The following is a 17,210-nucleotide window of genomic DNA, read 5'->3' as shown; positions in this document are numbered from 1 at the left end:
TTCTTTCCTTTGCAGAATGTCTTTCAGGTCACTTGGATTGTACTGATCATCAGGTATCAGGATTTCATTCATTTTTACTGCTGAAAGGTATTCCCTGGCTCCGATAAATCACAGTTTGTTTTATCTCTTCAATTGTGGGATGAGCAGTTGATCATTTCTACTTTTTGTCTATTACAAATGATACTGCTGTGGATATTATTCAGCACCCTTTTAAAATGAAAGATAAATATATTAATGGTGCTTATGAGAGAGCTGAAGTTTTACTCTTTGGAGGTGAGTGTTGCAATAAATAATGTTTTTTTCTTCCCATTCTTCCCTTCTTATCTAACATTGCACCAGAACCAGGGTCTCTTAATGATGGTTTAATGATCTTTGGAGAGGAGTGAGTTTGTCTTTCCAAGTAAAGGTTGGGACACTGTGAAGACAGTGAGCAGGGAGCAGAGTTGCCACCACAGTGCTGGTAATGCCCCCTCCCTGCAGCGATTGTACATTTCAGACTCCACTAAAATGGAGACCCAACTGCTCACCCACAGTTGGTGAATAGATAAAACAAAATGTGGTGTGCTGTTGTTGTTTTAATCTATTCTTGACTTATCAATGAATGTTCTCTTTTAGAAGAGAACGTCATATCTTCCCATACCAGCTAATAACAGCTATAAGAAGCAAAGTTTTGTGAAATCCTACAATTTACTCCTATTTACTAAGATTTAGAGTTTTTTTAGAAATATCAAGCAAAATTCTCTGAGAAGGTGGAAAACATGTTGCTTTGAGAAGTGATTTATTGACACCTTTCAAATGTCCCCTCTGTCCAAGAAGCTCCTGCTGAAGCTGGTGGCTGACATTTTGCTGGGCACTGCTCTGGGCGGTGCCAAGGCATGGCTGGATGGGCTCCGCGGCTGTCCCATGAAGGCTGGCTCCAGGTGGCACTTCACTTACAGGAGCCTGAGTTCTTGCGTGTCTGGCACGGTTCTCATGGGAGGAAAGCTGGCTGGATATTTATTTCTCATCTCATTTTCTAATGCAGGGAAGGAAGGAAATGAAGCTTGGTTACTGATTGAGGTTTGAGCACGAAATCATTTGGCAAATTGGTTTCACGTAAGAAATTTCATTCAAACTTTGCTTTTCTGCCTGGACCTGTGTACTGTCTAGACATGCCAGATGACTTGGCCAGGTTGTTCTATACTGAAGTCATCTCCTTTGGTGACACACCAGGACCTCCATAAAGATCATTTTGTTCAGTCTAATTTGCCTTCTAAGGCAATTTTTTTTTTAAAAGACTGGAGATTACGGGCCTGGGGATGTGGCTCAAGCGGTAGCGCGCTCGTCTGGTATGCGTGCGGCCCGGGTTCGATCCTCAGCACCACATACCAACAAAGATGTTGTGTCTGCCGATAACTAAAAAAATAAATAAATATTAAAAAAAAAAAAAGACTGGAGATTACCAGTGTGATTTATTTCAGGTTAATTCAGAGTAGTTAGTGAAAATGCCAAATTTTGAATATGATGGCACAATAAGCAACCCACACAGGTACCAGGGGTGCCTACATCCAGAATCTTCTTGGTGTCTGTCATTGGGAAAAATAAATATTTTCATTGCAGCTCTATCAAGGTATTTTAGACCTTGAAATAATTCTTTATCTTCTAGCTAGCTTTGATTCTGGGGCTCTTTCAAGTTGAAACAATTCTTGATACATGGGGTTCATGCACATAGAGCTGTGTCCTGGAGTGGCTTGGTGGCAGGGTTGAGGGCACCCAGGCAGCTGTACAGAGGAGGCTTTGATCCCCCCCCCATTAGTCAGGCAGAGGACGAGTTCTCACAGGGCGACCTGTGCTGAGCCTGAGCATCCCCTTTAGTGCTTGTGCCATTCCTCCTTCAGGTGTGGGGACACAAATTCTCCATGAACTTCCATTCCTGAGTGTGTGTACTGAGGCAGATCTCTGAAGAAATCCTGCTAACCTCTTGTCAGCAAAAAATCCAAGAGATGGCTCTGTGAGGAAGGGACTTCCCAGGCTGCTGCCAACTCTGGTCAGCAACGAAGAAGGAACTTTTGGCCCCTGTCTTCTCGCAGCCAGGCTCAGAGCGCGGGTGGAGAGCTGGCACACTGAGTCTGTGCTCCTGTGCCCTGTGGCCTGTTGGCCAGGGGGGACAGCTCAGGGTGTTTTATGAGGGGCGGAGGCCCCAGCTGGCGCCCACAGCAGAGTCGGGCATCCCTGCTTTGGCCTCACCTCCCTGTGGCCACAGCACAAGTGGCTCCATGGGCAGAGCTTGCCTGTTCTTGCTCCAGAGAGCCCGCCGCCCCGCACTGCAGATGACTCAGTGTTTGGCAGACGGAAGCCGCTTTGAACGCTTTTCTTTTCCTTTTGTTGGGCCTGTGGTGGGGGAGGACAAGGCCTGGTCAGTCTCCAGCCAAAGGGCACTGTGACCCTTTCCCTTTGGCGCACCTCCACTGCTGGGGGGTCCCTTCCACATGCCTGCTCCTCTCGACACCTTGCAGCTTGTGCTCCCTCTCACTGTGTGGCATTCAGGTCCCATTGGGAGGGGGAGGGCTGTCCTTGTTTGGATTTTGTAGTCTAATGTTTAGGAAATACAGTTGCACTTGGCCTCTGAGTCGAAAGCCTGGCGTGTGGTCTTTGGTAGCTGACAGCCTCTGCTCATCCCTGCAGCCCGGTGCCCCAGCCGCTGAGAGCTCAGACTCCAGAGGCACTTTTTTTTTTTTTTTTTTTTTTTTTTTTAATTTTTTTTTTTCCAGAGGCACTTTGACCTTGGCCAAATTAACTTCTAAAGCTTTGGTTTCTTCAACTAGGAAAATAAGAATCCTTGTGCTCCATTGGATTTAAAGAGAGAAAATATGTCCCGTATGCAAACGCCCAGTGCCTGGCACCTCGCAGCCAATATTAGACTTTGCCATTGAGCTGAGCTGTCTGTTACCCTCTGCCATCTTTCATGAACCAAGGTCTGTTGTGAGCAGGGCTTGGCACAGAGCCCTCAGAACTCCCTAAAGAGAAGCCTGTTTGCCTCCCCACCCTTAGAGCCACAGCCATTTGGTGTCTCCAGTTGGTGTTTTGGTGTCTTGTTTTCACGTGTTTGTGGAGGGGCTGGAGAGAGGCAGGTGGAGAGGAGTGGGCATCCGTGCAGGTTGTTTTCTCAGGTCCTGGCATTTTGTTGACCTGACAGGTGGGAAAACGTGGACTTGGTGTGATCTGAAGAGCTACTTGGCCTTAATTACCTTCAAAGAAGGTGGAGAAGGTTTAGCGCCTTTTCCACCTTCTCTTTTCCAGGCAGGCCTGGTGCTCCCGGGGCTTCAGCCTCCACCTCCCGGCCGTGCTCTCTTCTGTGAGGGCAGTGCCTCAGGCTTCTCACTTTCCAGCCGCCCGTTCTGGCAACTATTCATTGCAGCATTTCATTTTGTTGTTTTTTTAGCAAATCCAAGCATATGGTGAAAGCAGACCCAAGAGCTGCAAGTTGTAAATCGAGTGAAATTTAATTTGCATTTGGGGCTGGAGGCTGGTTTTGGAAGCAGGATCCTCTGTAAAATGGGAATTGTTTCTGTCCTTAGAAATCAAATAGAAAACAGTGCTTCCAGAGGACAGTGCCAGCTCCGGTAGGCATGAAGGACAATTTGCCTGTGTTCTCTTTCCAGTTGACCTGAGTAACATTAGGTTAATAAAAATTTAAAAAATAAAAGTTTCCTGGATCTTTCTCTTACTTTACTTTCCTCTTGTAATGTCCCAAATCCTGTCATCAAGTCTGCCATCCTGGAATTGGGAGCCAAAGCAGTGGCTTCAGTCAAATGGTGGGGCTGCCATTCCAGTGCCTGCCCCGGGTCACCCTGCACCCTCAGCCTGAAGAGGGTCTTGTGAACAGGGGTGTCATTCTGACCTGACAGAAGGGGAAACAGGCCTGGAGAGATGACCTGCCATCCACAGCATGGAAGAGCAGAGCTGGGTTGCCTGGGGTCTAAACAAGCTCTCCCAAAAAGTGTGAAGACTGGTTCCAGGCAGGATGGATGCAGGGTGAGGGAGGTCAGCTGGAAGCTCGCCCGCCCACCCGAGGAAGCTGGGCTGCTGGGAGGACCTGCAGCTGCAGCCCAGAGTGAACTAGGGGCTGGTGCCTCTGGGAGGCGGAACCCGGCCAGGTCCCTGGAGGAAAGATTAGGAATGGTAGTAGCTAAACTTAGCTCTCGGGATAAGCTGCCTGTGGAAGGAAGTGCAGACGGATTTCAGGGAGGGGGCTGGGAAGGCTTAAAAGGACAGCAGCAGGTTTGTCATGGCTCCTGGAGTGTGTGTGAGCCTGCACGGGCTGCTCCACAGGGCCATTGGACACCCCACAGATCCAACACTGTGCCGTCATTCCTGGTGTCTCTGGACTAAAGAATACACTGTGCCCAGCAGTGAGGAAACCCAGTGCTGACGCTGGCGCGGGGGGGGGGGGGGGGGGGGGCGGGGGGGGGGGGCTTAGCCCCAGGTGCTTCCCGTGCTCAGGACAGGTTGCTTCTGGTGGGGCTGCTGGGGCTGCTGTGCTGATGCGATGCTGGCCTGGCCTGGCCTCGGGGCTGGCACAAACAGACAGTGTGGGGATGCTGAGAGGCAGGCTGCTTAGAAGTGAGCCCAAGCAATTTGTTTTGGTAGAAAGTGACCTTTCTCCTACTTGGAAGTCTTGAACCGCTAGTGATTTTCTGGCTCTTTAGTCATCTCTCCGCGTTCTCCCCTTGCCCAAGGTGGAGACACGAGCAATAAGAAAGAGCAGTCCTCTGTTCAACTAGTGACTTGCCGCAGTCACTTGTGTGCCCAGTTTACGTGGTGCACACAGAGGTCTTTGATTTTGTCAACTTTTATCGCTTCTCGGCCTTTTGGCTAAGATCAAGTGTGATTTTGTCAACTTTTAATTCCTCGACCTTGAGATACCAGGTGGTTTTCTATTTTTAAAAAAATAAGTCATTTTGATGTGTTCCCAGTCATATGACAAAGCTACTAGTTGCTTCTGGCCTGGGCAGTGTGCTTAGTGGAGAGAGTGGCAGAAAGCCAGGAGCAAGGCTTTATAAAAGGAGCTCGCCGATCAAGGGGCTTTGAGAAGAGGCGGAAGGACTGTGTTTAATGAGATCTGCACACACTTCTGAAAAGCTGCTTGGAAGGAGTTGCCTGGCCTAAAGGACTTGTTTTTAATAGCCTTCACTCTGAATTTGTTTGGAGTTATTTTTTTCCTCCCCACCTCTTGCTTTTTTTTTTAATTACAATATATAAGTGTTCCTCATATCCTATATGACTACAAAAGAGGGTTTGAAACATGCACAGATTAAAATACAAACCAAGGTTGGACGCAGTGGCGCATACCTATAATCCTGAGGCTGGGGAGGCTGAGGCAGGAAGATCACAAGTTCAAAGCCAGCCTCAGCAACATCGGAGCATGAAGCAACTCAAACCCTGTCTCTAAATAAAAATACAAAAAAGAGGCTGGGAATTGTGCTCTATATGTGTAATATGAATTGTAATGCATTCCACTGTCATTTATTTTCATTTTTTTAATATATTTATTCAATCATCACACACTGCTCACTGATACTCCCTACTTTCTTTGTTTTTAATATTTATTTTTTAGTTGTAGGTGGACACAATATCTTTATTTCATTTTTATGTGGTGCTGAGGATCGAACCCAATGCCTTACACATGCTAGGCAAGCACTCTACCACTGAGCCACAACCCCAGCCCCATGTCATTATTTTTAAAAAATCAATTAAAAAAAAAAAAAGGCTAGGGATGTGGCTCAGTGGGTGGGTGCCCTGAGTTCAATCCCCAGTAACCCCCCCAAAAAAAAAACACCAAACATGTCAGTGCCCACCACTCAGATTTAGAACTTCTACAGGAACTTATACACCCCTGTACCCATTACCTCCACCCAGCAGAACCACTGTTCTGAGACTGGGGTAGTTATTTCTTTCCTTTTCCTGTATTTTTGCCATCTGTCTATACCTAAATTGTCATCTAAGGAGCCAGATGACCACTGTGTCTCCTCTCCTCTGCAAGATGGGCTGACACCTGCCTCAGGTGTTGTGAGGAACAGCAGAGTTAGTAACAGAAGACACTTGCAGTAGCATCTGCCACAGAGGAAGCACTGTATGTGTTTTCATTCTTATAACTAGTGTGTTTAGCTTTGTCTGTTTTTTAACTATAAATAAAGTTAATAAAGAATGTAAATAAAGAATCACTTGAAATTTTTATTCTGACTCATTTCTTTGTTCCGTGGCATTTTGAGACTCCACACACTGGGACAAGTGGTCATGATCTCCTCATTGGCTCTTTACAGTTCTGTTGTATAGGACTGCAGTTCATCTGTCACACTTGGAGGTAGACAGTGGTCACTTCTGCTTTGGACCATGGTGATCCTGCTGCAGGGCAGTCTGGTCCACCTGTGCCCATCTCCCTATAACAGTGGTCTCTGCGTGTGCTCTGGGGTCCCAGGACTCCTTCAAGGACTGCACAATGTCAAGGTGATTTTTGTTCACAGGCTCCTCCCACACTCTGGAGGATGAAACAGTACCAGGGCATGTATCACTGAGGTTCATCTGAGAATTTTTGCAGCACAGAATTTTTTCCTAACTGAAAAATCACAAGGATTTTCTCCTATTTACAATCAAGAGTTTTGGTTTGTACATTTAGATCTGGGGTCCATTTTGCATCTGTTTTGTGTCTGAAGTGGTTGGGGACGTTGTTTTGTGTGTGTGTGTGTGTGTGTGTGTTTGTTTGTCATTTTGTCCAAAAAGATCTCCTGGGTTTCTCATGTAACTTCCCTTTCACGTTGAATTACTCTGACAACTTTTCAAAAATCATATTGGTCATAGATATTTGGGCTACTTTGTGGACGCGCATTTCTCTTCAGTTGATCTATGTAGCTTTTCTTCCACCGGTACCAAAATCTCTTAGCATTACTTTATATTAAGTCTTAAAATCAGGCATTATAAAAACTCTATTCTTTTATAGAATTGTTTGAGTTCTTCTGTGTTGTCCTAAAAAGATATGTTTTAACACAAGCTTATCCATGTATATTAAAAGACTTCCTGCTGGAATTTTTGCTTGGGTTTCTCCTGAGTCAGTAGATCAATTTTGGGGGTTGATGTCTTAACAATATTGACTCTTTCAGTTCATGAACATGACATCTTTCTCCAATTTTTAGGTATTAAGTTTTTTACACAAATGGTCAGATAGTTTCTGTGAAGAGGTTTGTCACATTTAAAAAAAAACACATCCTGTTAATGCAGTAAGGCCTGGGCCTTATTGGAAATCTACAGTAAAGGAGAAATGAAACTGTTCCTGGTGCAGATGGCTTGGAAAATCCCAGGGAGTCCAGCAAGAAGGTAGTAGATTAGTGTCAGTTTAGGAAGGTTACAGAGGATATGCAACCAATACACAAAAGTAAAATTTATTTCTATTTACTGGTAATGAACACATGGAAAGAAATTTTAAATGTCACACCATTAACAGTCATGTAAAAATGAAATACTTTGGTGTAAATTTAACAAGATGTGTAGGACTTGCATGATTAAAAACTATAAAACAATAAAAGAAATCCAAGAAGATCCAAGCAAATGGGGAAACATGTTGCATTCACAGAATGGAAAAATCAACATTGTAAAGACATCATTTCTTTAGACATGATGGGCACATTTAACACAATTCCCACCAAAATCTCAGCAAAATTTTTTGTAGCTGTAGATGTGATGATTCAAAAATGTATCTGGGAAGGCACTGGAATAGGGAAGGGAGGGAGGGAACCAGCAGGAGGAGCCCGCCCCTTGACTTCGGGTCTTGTATGGCTATAGCACTGGAGATGTGGTGTTGGTGAAGGACAACTCCCAGGTGGGTGGAGCAGCTCATGCAGCTCCTCCACATGTCCAGCTGATCTCTGACAAGGACAAAGCAAACTTGAAGGAAGCAGGCCTCTGAACAAACCATGCTTAAGCAGTCTGATATCTTCAGGCCAAAAAGCTAAGCCCTGTCTTAAATCTTACCCTATACAAAAATTAGCTGAAACTGAACCATAGATCTAAATGTAAAATTCTAAAACTTTGAGAAGATAATGTAGTAGAAACTCCCTGGGACCTAGACCTTGGTGAATTCTCAGACACAACATCTAAAGTGTCACCCATTAAAGAAAGAAATCAAGATTGAAAAAGATGATCCAGAGACTGAGAGAAGATATTTGCAACCACATATCTGACAAAGGACTCGTGTCTAGAATCTTTTAAGAACTCCAAGGACTGTACTGAAGTAGTACACAGGAGCACTAAAGTCCAAGTACAAAATAAGGTATGAAGAGTTTTACCAAAGACAATGCACAGATGGCAAATAAATAAAGACACTCAGCATTACTGGCTTTTGCAAATTAAGGGAAATGTAAACTTAGGCCTTTTCAAAATATTACTACATACATTTTAGAACAGATAAAATAAAAATTTGTGAAATATCAAGTGCTGGTGGGGATGCTGATCAGCTGAATGCCCCATGTATTACTGGTGAAGGTGTAAAATGCACAGCCATTCTGCGAAATAGTTGGGTGGTTTTGTTTAAAAACTAAACATACACTTATGACCCAGCAGTCACACTCTTAGACATTTATGCTAGAGAAATGAGAACTCGTATTCCACAAATCCCTGTCCTTGAATATCAAGAGCAGCTTTACTTATGATGTCTCTAGCCACGTCCTAACGGTGGATCCCTACTCAGCAACAGAAGGGAACAAACTGTTGACAGCTTGGGTGGACCTCAAGGGCATTACGCTGAGTTGAGAAAAAGCCAGTTTGGGAAAGCTGTATATTTGCATTTAAAGTACAGTCTAGAAAAAGGCAAAACGGTAAGGCAGGGGACAGACCATACACAAGAGATGGAAATCAGGTTAGCAGTGGCAGGGAGGGTGGAGGCAGGGGCCCGTGTGCCTGTAAATTCTAGCTCGAGGGAGCCCCTTGTGGTAGGGGATAGCTCACCTTGATTGTAGTGGTGTCTCAGGAGCTCACACAGGTGATAAAGTGCATAAAATGCACAGGTCATCCAGTAAGTTTCCTCCTTTTGATATTGTACTAAGTGTTTCTAAGATGTAACCATTTTAAAATACAAAACATACAGCAAATAAGAAAATTTATTCTCATTTGAATACTTTGTTTCTTAGTGCTATTGTAAATAGAATTGCGGGGGGGGGGGGGGTTTGGTACTGGGGGTTGAACCCAGGGGTGCTTTACCACTAAGCTACATATCTCCCCAACCCTTTTTATTTTTTATTTTGAGAGAGTTTCCCAGTCTGGCCTCAAACTTATGATTCTCCTGCCTCAACCTCCCAAGTCACTGGTAATGCCAGCATGTGTCCCCACACCTGACTGAAATAGCTTTTTTTAAACTTTGTATTCCAGTTGTTTACTGCTAGTATATGAAAATGCACTTGATTTTTGTATACTGGCCATTTATCTTGTAAACACGCTAAACTCATTTATGGTTCTATTGTTAGCTATTTTATAGGTTCCTTCCTTGGGATTTCGTACTCACAGTTCCGTGATGTGCAAACTCAGTTTCGTTTCTTGCTCCTTGTCCCCACGTCTTTTCCTTGTTTTGTGTGTCGCCTGCCTACTGTCTCCATTGTATGTGCCGGTAAACCTGCCCATACAGTAATGACTGGAAGCTATAAAAGTGAGCACCCTTGCCTTCTACCAAATGTTACGGTAAAAGAATTCAGAAGTTCACCATTAATTAAGATGTTATCTGTAGGTGTTTCATAGACGCCCTTCGTCAGACTAAGAAGCTTCCTATGTGTGGCTTGGTGTGAATTTTTAACCATGTATGTAGGTCAAAGGTTTTTGGTTTGGTTTGGTTTGATACTGGGGATTTAACCCAGGGGCACTTTAACTGAGGTACCTGCCCAGCCCTTTTTATTTTTTTATTTTGAGACAGGATCTTGCTAAATTGTTTAGGCCCTCACTAAATTTCCGAGGCTGGCCTCAAATTTGTAATCCTCCTGCCTCAGTTTCCCAAATCACTAGGATTACAGGCATGTGCAACTGTGCCCAGCTTACGTCAAAGTTTTCAAGTACTTTCTACTGCATCTATTAAAATGTTTATATGTTCTTTCTTATTTTGTTAAAATGGTGTTTGTTTTCTATTTTGTTGATGTATTATACTTCCTGTGTATTGTTGGGATTGATTAGCTAAGGTGTTTTAGGGATATTGATTGTGTCTATGTTCAAGAGGGATATTGGAATATACTTTCTTTTTCAGTAACATTCTTGTCAGTTTTGGTGTCAGGATTGTGCTGGCCTCGTAAAAGAAGCTGGGATTATCCCTTCTGCTTTGATTTTTCTGAAAAACTTTGCAGAAGATTAGTGTTTTTTCTTCTCTCAGTGTTTGATGGAAACCATCCAGGCCTGGAGTTTACCTTTGGGGAAGATTTCTTTTATAACAAATTCATTTTTTAGAATAAATATAGTTCTATTCAGATTTTCTGTTTCCTGGCATGCCACTTTAGGTAAACTGAGGGTTTTGTTGGGTGGGGGGGCTACCAGGGAGCCACTGGGATTATAGGCATGTACCATCGATCATGGCAAGCTGAGTTTTAAACAATTGTTTGTCCAAATCCTCGTGGATATCGGGTCTGTCAGCCTAAAGCAGCTCATGACTTGCTCTTTTTATTTTTTTTATTTGTTCTACTCAGTTATACATGACAGCAGAATGTATTCTATTCATCGTACACAAATGGAGTGCAATATTTCCATTCTTTGGTTGTACATGATGTAGAGATGCACCATTTATGCAATCATACATGTACCTAGGGTAATGATATCCATCTCATTCCATCATCTTTCCTACCCCCATAACCTCTTCACACCCTTCCCTTTGCCCAATCCAAATTTTCTCCATTCTTCCCATGCCCTCCTCCCCCACATCATAGATCAGCATCCACTAATCAGAGAAAACATTTGGCTTTTAGTTTTTGGGGACTGGCTTCTTCGCTTAGCATAATATTCTCCAACTCCATCCATTTACCTGCAAATGCCATAATTATATTCTCTTTTAATGCTGAGTAATATTCCATTGTGTATATATATACCACAGTTTCTTTATCCATTTGTCTATTGATGGGCATCTGGGTTGGTTCCACAGTTTAGCTATTGTGAATTCAGCTGCTATAAACATTGGCCTGGCTGTGTCACTAAGTGTGCTGATTTTAAGTCCTTTGAGTATGGACTGGGGAATGGGATAACTGGGTCAAATGGTGATTTCATTCCCAGTTTTCTGAGGAATCTCCACACTGCTTTCCAATATGCAGTCCCACCAGCAATCTTTGAGTGTACCTTTTCCCCCACATCCTCTCCAACACTTAATATTGCGTGTATTCTTGATAACTGCCATTCTGATTGGAGTGAGATGGAATCTTAGAGTAGTTTTGATTTGCATTTCTATAATTACTAAAGATGTTGAACACTTTTTCATATATTTGTTAATCACTTGTATATCTTCGTCTGCAAAGTGTCTGTTCAGTTCCTTAACCCATTTATTGGTTGGGTTGTTTGGTTTTTTTGGTATTAAGTTTTTTGAGTTCTTTATATAACCTGAAGATTAGTGTTCTCTCTGATGTGCATGTGGTAAAATTTTGCTCCCATCATGTAGGCTCTCTTCACCTCAGTGATTGTTTCTTTGCCTGAGAAGTAGCTTTTTAGTTTGAATCCATCCCATTTATTGATTCTTGATTTTAATTCTTGTACTTTAGGAGTCTTGTTAAGGAAGTCGGGGCCTAATCTGACATGATGAAGATTTGGGCCTATATTTTCTTCTATTAGGCATAAGGTCTCTGGTCTAATTTCTGGGTCCTTGGTCTTTTTTGAGTTGAGTTTTGTGCATGGTGAGAGATAGAGGTTTAATTTCATTTTGCTACATATGGATTTCCAGTTTTCTCAGCACCATTTGTTGAAATGGCTACCAATATAGATTTTTGGCACCCTTGTCTAGTATGAGATAACTGTATTTATGTGGGTTGGTCTCTGTGTCTTCTATTCTGTACCATTGGTCTACATGTCTATTTTGGTGCCAATAACATGCTGTTTTTGTTACTATTATTCTGTAACATAGTTTAAGATCTGGTATTGTGATGCCTCCTGCTTCACTTTTCTTGCTTAGGATTGCTTTGGCTATTCTGGGTCTGTTTTTCCGAATGATTTTCATGATTGCTTTTTCTAGTTCTATGAAGCATATCATTGGAATTTTAATAGGAAACTGACTGGCAGACCCTGGTTCCCAGGTGTGGAGAGGTACAGCTCTGCGAGGCCCTGTGGGCCCTTCTCCTGGGGATCCCATAGTTGCCGTGGACAGCTGCTTGTGGATGGAGGGTCGAGGACTTAAGTCAGACCTGGGGTGTTCACAGCACAGACACGAGGCCCCTCAAGCTCAAAAGAGGCAGCTTCCTCCACACTTGCCCCTGTGCTGGGCCAAAGCGTGAGGAGAACTTCCAACCTGAGGGTTCTTAGCTAATTCATTTCAGTTTGGCTTCAGTTTTGAAGAGTTGATTTTGTCCTTTAGGTTTTGGGGGGATTTTTTGTTTTTTTCTTCCAGTAGAAGATCCTGGCTCACCTTGGCAGGCTGCCCCACTTGAGAATTTAGAGTTGTGCTTACTAAGTCACTAACAGTAAGAGGACTCACACGTGTAGATAGGATTCAGACTTCAAAACCTATGGCCCCAGGCTAGAAGCTGGTGTGTGCTTTCTGTAGCCACTTTACCACCACCTTGTAGACCATCCACACTTTGGGGGAACCAAAGTCAGCTCTAGTGTGTTGACTTTGAGGGCCCTCTTGGTTCTTTTCTCTTGGTCCTGCAGCCCCAGGGAGTTGTGTGAGGCCAGCAGATGGCATGGACGGCAGCTTCTCTGGTGCAGCAACATCGAAGCAGGGGCCACAGACTGCAGTAGGGCAGGCCTGGGCATGTGCCCACTGCAGGGTAGGTGGCAGGTTATTCCCGAGGTGATCTTATGAAGGATGCAGCCAGCTTCATTCCATTCGCCTATCTGTGCCTATCATAGGTGCATAACCCCAAATATACCTGCTGTGCTTCCTGAAACAGCCACCCGCTTCTCCACCCAGTGGTCTCAGCGCTAGGAGGGGAAGGCCTCACTGAGAGGGCTGACTCAGGAGGGCAGGACCCCAGCAAGCATGGGCCCCAGGGCCTAGGATCCCAACCTGATGAACTGTTTCCTCTTGTTTTAATCCATGAATCCTCGTTCTTACTCACCTTAAGTGACTTAGATTTTCAAATGAATGAAAAAAACAGTCTGGGCCTTCCTCCTGTTTGCGAGGCCATGAATTCAGCTGCTGTCCTGAGAGGAGCAGTCCTGTTCAGCATGCCCGTGTGCACTTTCTGTCTGCCAATTTCATTTTAACATCTCCATGGCTGTCACACGCTAGTTCTCCAAAGAAACACTCTGTGTGTTGAGACCATCTTGGGATTTTAAACCGGCGTGTTAATGAGCTGATGCTGTGGGAACTAAGAAGTCTGTTGCAAATGACTGCCCTGGAAGCAATTAGATCTGCCCCAGCACAGCATCACAGAGTGTGGATGCCAGTCACCAAAGTTCTGGTTTCAGCAAGGTTGATTGGTGCTCCCTTCCTTGCCTCCTCTCCTCCAGCCCCTTGCTGAAGAGCAGGGTGGTCGACAGCGCAGTTCTAACAACCTTCTCATCCTGACGAGGCAACCTGGCCTGAAACTGGATTTGACCCCTCCCTCCTGTGCTGTTCTTCCTAGGAGGATAGAGGTCTCCACGTGTGCAGAATGGCCAAGGATCACAAATAAGTACAAAAAGACGCAGCCATGAGATGGGGAGAAGCCATCCTGGTAGAGAAAGATCTTTTTTATCTTGGCATCTGATACATTTTACAGGAGTTAGATGAACTTGATTTCAAATTCAAAAGGAATATTTAAATTAAATTTAAACTGGGGGAGAATGTCCTTACGTCTAAATCTTTATATTTTACCTCATCTCTGGTTGTGTGTCTGGGCACTTCCATTTGGGTAAAACACTTGCACCCGGGTCTTCCTATCTCTTGGTGGCCAGAATGGTAGGGGCTGTGGTTTGCGTTGCTATGATTTATTTATTTATTTAGGTACTAGAGATTGAACCCAGGGGATCTTTACCACTAAGCTACATCCCAGTCCTTTTTATTTTTATTTTGAGACAGGGTCTCCTAAGTTGCTCAGGGTATCACTAAACTGCTAAGATTGGCCTCAAACTCCTAATCAGTCCTCTTCCCTCAGCCTCCTGAGTCACTGGGATCTCAGGCGTACACCACCATGCCTAGCTGCTGTGACTTTTTATGCCTAACCTGCCACCCCCCTGCAAAGAGAGCTCATCTGCCCTCCTCTGCCCAGTGCTTCCTTCTTCCCCAGTGGAACCAGGCAGGAGCAGCCCTGGCTCTGAGGTGCTGTCCCTGTTGAACCTGCCTGGAGAGCATGGTGGGCACCATTGTGGCCAGCAGTGGCAGAGGGCCTGTGAGGTACAGGGTCTCCACACCTCCAAGATTCTGGTGAGAGGTAGGAGGGAGAAGAGAAGGGCATTTCAGGGAAGTGGGATGTCCTAATCAGGTGCACTGCGGTCCCTGCAGAGCTTTCTCACTGCCCAGCTGTTTCCTGTCCGAGCATGGGGGAGGCAGATTGCAAACAAAGCCAAGGACCAGAACAGCCAGCAGAAGGGCTGTGCTGCCTCACTCTGTTGGACGATGGCTTCCTCTCATGCAAGGGTCTGGTGTGGGAGGGGAAGTGGGGGCGGGAGCCACCCTGCATAGAGCCCTGGGCACCCCAGGAGGCACGGGGGTGGCTCTTCCTACTTTGGAGCAGCCTGTGTTCCCGAACCAGCAAGGAGTAAAATCGCCTTTACTGCTTATCATCAGTGCTGTAATGCCGGAAAGGGGCCTTCCCACCCCTTTAAACAAAACATTCTCTTGAGTCATCCTCACATTCTGGAGCAGAAGGCTGACTCTTCAGTAAAGGAAGTCACTCTTCTGCCTTTGGGCCATCCGAGACAGAGGAGCATAAGAAACTAACTTGAGAGCTGGTGGCTCCCATCGGTCCTCCCCCTTTTTCTTGTGAAGTCACAAGCTGTAATCTGGTGCCTTTCCAGTGATCTTTCCTCCTTGGGAATCTAGAGTGTCAACTGGCCGAGTGTGTGGGTGACCTTGCCTCTTGTACACTTTGTGGGAAGGTGCACAGTGACCTGAACAGAGCAGCTCTTGCACAAACCCCGCAAGGGGCAGTGTGTGAAGCCCAGGCCTGCCTCACTGCCACCCAGCTTTCAGAGTGAGGTTCTGGTGAGATCTTCGTACCTGGGAGCACTCATTTCTGCCTTCTAAGAGAGGCCTTTGCTTGCCTGTTCACTTACTCCTTCCTCCAATAGCTCCACTGGAGCCAAAGCCAGCACTGGAATGTCCCTGAGCCCCCTTGTGCCTTGTGAGTGCCACTGCCCTAGACACTAAGCACATTCTGAAACAGAAAGTGGCGTGTCCTCAAGTGTGCCTCCAGCCATGGGACCTGGCCCAGTCCATAGGATGTATCAATCCACCTCGGAAACCCAACCTAAAGGTGCTCCTTGTTCTGCACCAAGTCATAAAAGTGTGTGAAATCATATGGAACGCTTCTGGAAACTGGAAAGACTGCCCCTTCTATTCAGGGTTTACTGTCTTTAGAAACAATGTCTGGGTCCCTTGGGCCAAGTTTGTCAGAGACAGAACTGCAGACAGAACTAAGCTCCTGTCCCCCGCTGGCAGTGTGGCCTGGAGCAGGAGCATTCAAAACAGAGTTCGTATCTTGGGGCTAGAGCTGCAGAAACCGCATTGTTGTAGAAATTCTGTGGTTTTAATTTTAAAAATCACATGAATACTCTTTGTCTTTTTTACTTTGCTTTCCTGTCTGCACAGTGAAGTGTCCCTGCTGTTGCCTGTTTAGTCCTTTAATTTGCCAGTTGGGGTTCCTCCATTAAGACTGAGCTGCGAATGTTTTTCTCTGTGACAGGGTGAATCAGTGAAGTACTTCCTGGATAACCTGGACCGGATTGGCCAGCTGGTGAGTGACCACCCCGCAGGACTCTGCAGCCCAAAGCAAGCAACAAGGGCCCTGGCTATGCTGATGGGCCCGCTCGTCCTGCCTGGGTCCTGTGACAGCACGTAATGTCATGCTCTAGCATAGATCTGTCCTATATAGAAAGACTCTAAAAATCATCACGATACCATTGTACTCCCGAAAAATTAGCAAGGATCCCTGTCGGCCAGTCTCCAGTCAGCCCTGAGATTTTCTCAGTCATCTCCTTAAGGTTTTCTTGGTGTTTTTTTTTTTTTAATAGTTTGAATCAACATCCTAATATTATCCACCATCCCAATCAGTTGATGTGATTAAATTTCTTTTAATCTATAGGTTTCTTCTCCCATCTTTTTTTTTTTTTCTTTTTGATTTACTGGCTGAACTAACTGATCATCCATCCTGTAGGGTCTTAGTCTGGACTTCTCTGTCCCATCCCCCGTGTGGTTAATGATGCCTCCATCCCCTGTGAACTGTAGTTAGCCTCCAGGTCCAGGCCTGTTCACTTTCTGCCCAGTCCTGGGCTAGCTGTGTGGGTGGCAGTGTGCCCAAGTCACTGAAAGGCTTGTCACAGTGCAGGACCACAGTGGTTTAAGTAGCCACATTGTCTGTGGTGCCGAAGACTTCCAAGGGCTGGGTGTGGTTCAGTGGGACAGCACAGGCTTAGCATGTGCACAGCCTGGATTCCATCCCATCACCCAAAACAAAGGTTTTCAAGAAGAACACATCACATATACATCTGATTTCATTTCATAAATGCTATTGTAAAACCTAAATTAAATTAATTCATAGTAAGGTTTTAGAACTTTTATACTCTGGAATTTAAAAATATAAAAGATATCTATGATACAGGGGGAAAAAAAAAAGATAGTTTCCTCTGGAGAAGAAACTGGATGAGATTTTTCCCCCGGGGCCTCGCAGTAGGAGTTCTGATCATTCCTCCTCAGATTGATGAAACCCCATTCATTCTTAAATGAGGCATTTGATTCTTTCACCTTGTTGCACAGTAAGTTCATAACTCTGTAAATGAAACTTGCTTCTGTTATTTGGCTAAACTTCTTACAAAGTCCACGTAACTTTCTCTCCTTTTCCTTTTGCTGTGTTTTTGTTGTTATTTTCTCC

At 44.8% G+C, this 17,210-nt stretch overlaps 1 protein-coding gene across 1 annotated transcript in view; it reads left to right on the top strand.

Moving 5' to 3' along the window:
- Positions 1-17,210, top strand: part of LOC124098776 (guanine nucleotide-binding protein subunit alpha-12) — a 94,061-nt gene that overhangs the window by 73,867 nt on the left and 2,984 nt on the right. The window contains exon 3 of the mRNA XM_046453727.1: positions 16,026-16,076. Within this exon, the coding sequence (XP_046309683.1) occupies positions 16,026-16,076 (51 nt within the window). The remainder of the gene's footprint in view (positions 1-16,025; positions 16,077-17,210) is intronic.

This window comes from Marmota monax, unplaced genomic scaffold, assembly GCF_021218885.2.
Source record: "Marmota monax isolate L192 unplaced genomic scaffold, Marmota_monax_Labrador192_F-V1.1 WCK01_AAM20220418_F8-fsc00148, whole genome shotgun sequence".
NCBI classification, from domain to species: Eukaryota; Metazoa; Chordata; class Mammalia; order Rodentia; family Sciuridae; genus Marmota; species Marmota monax.
Note: the sequence above shows the minus strand (reverse complement) of the source record. Positions and strands in the feature narration are given on the sequence as shown.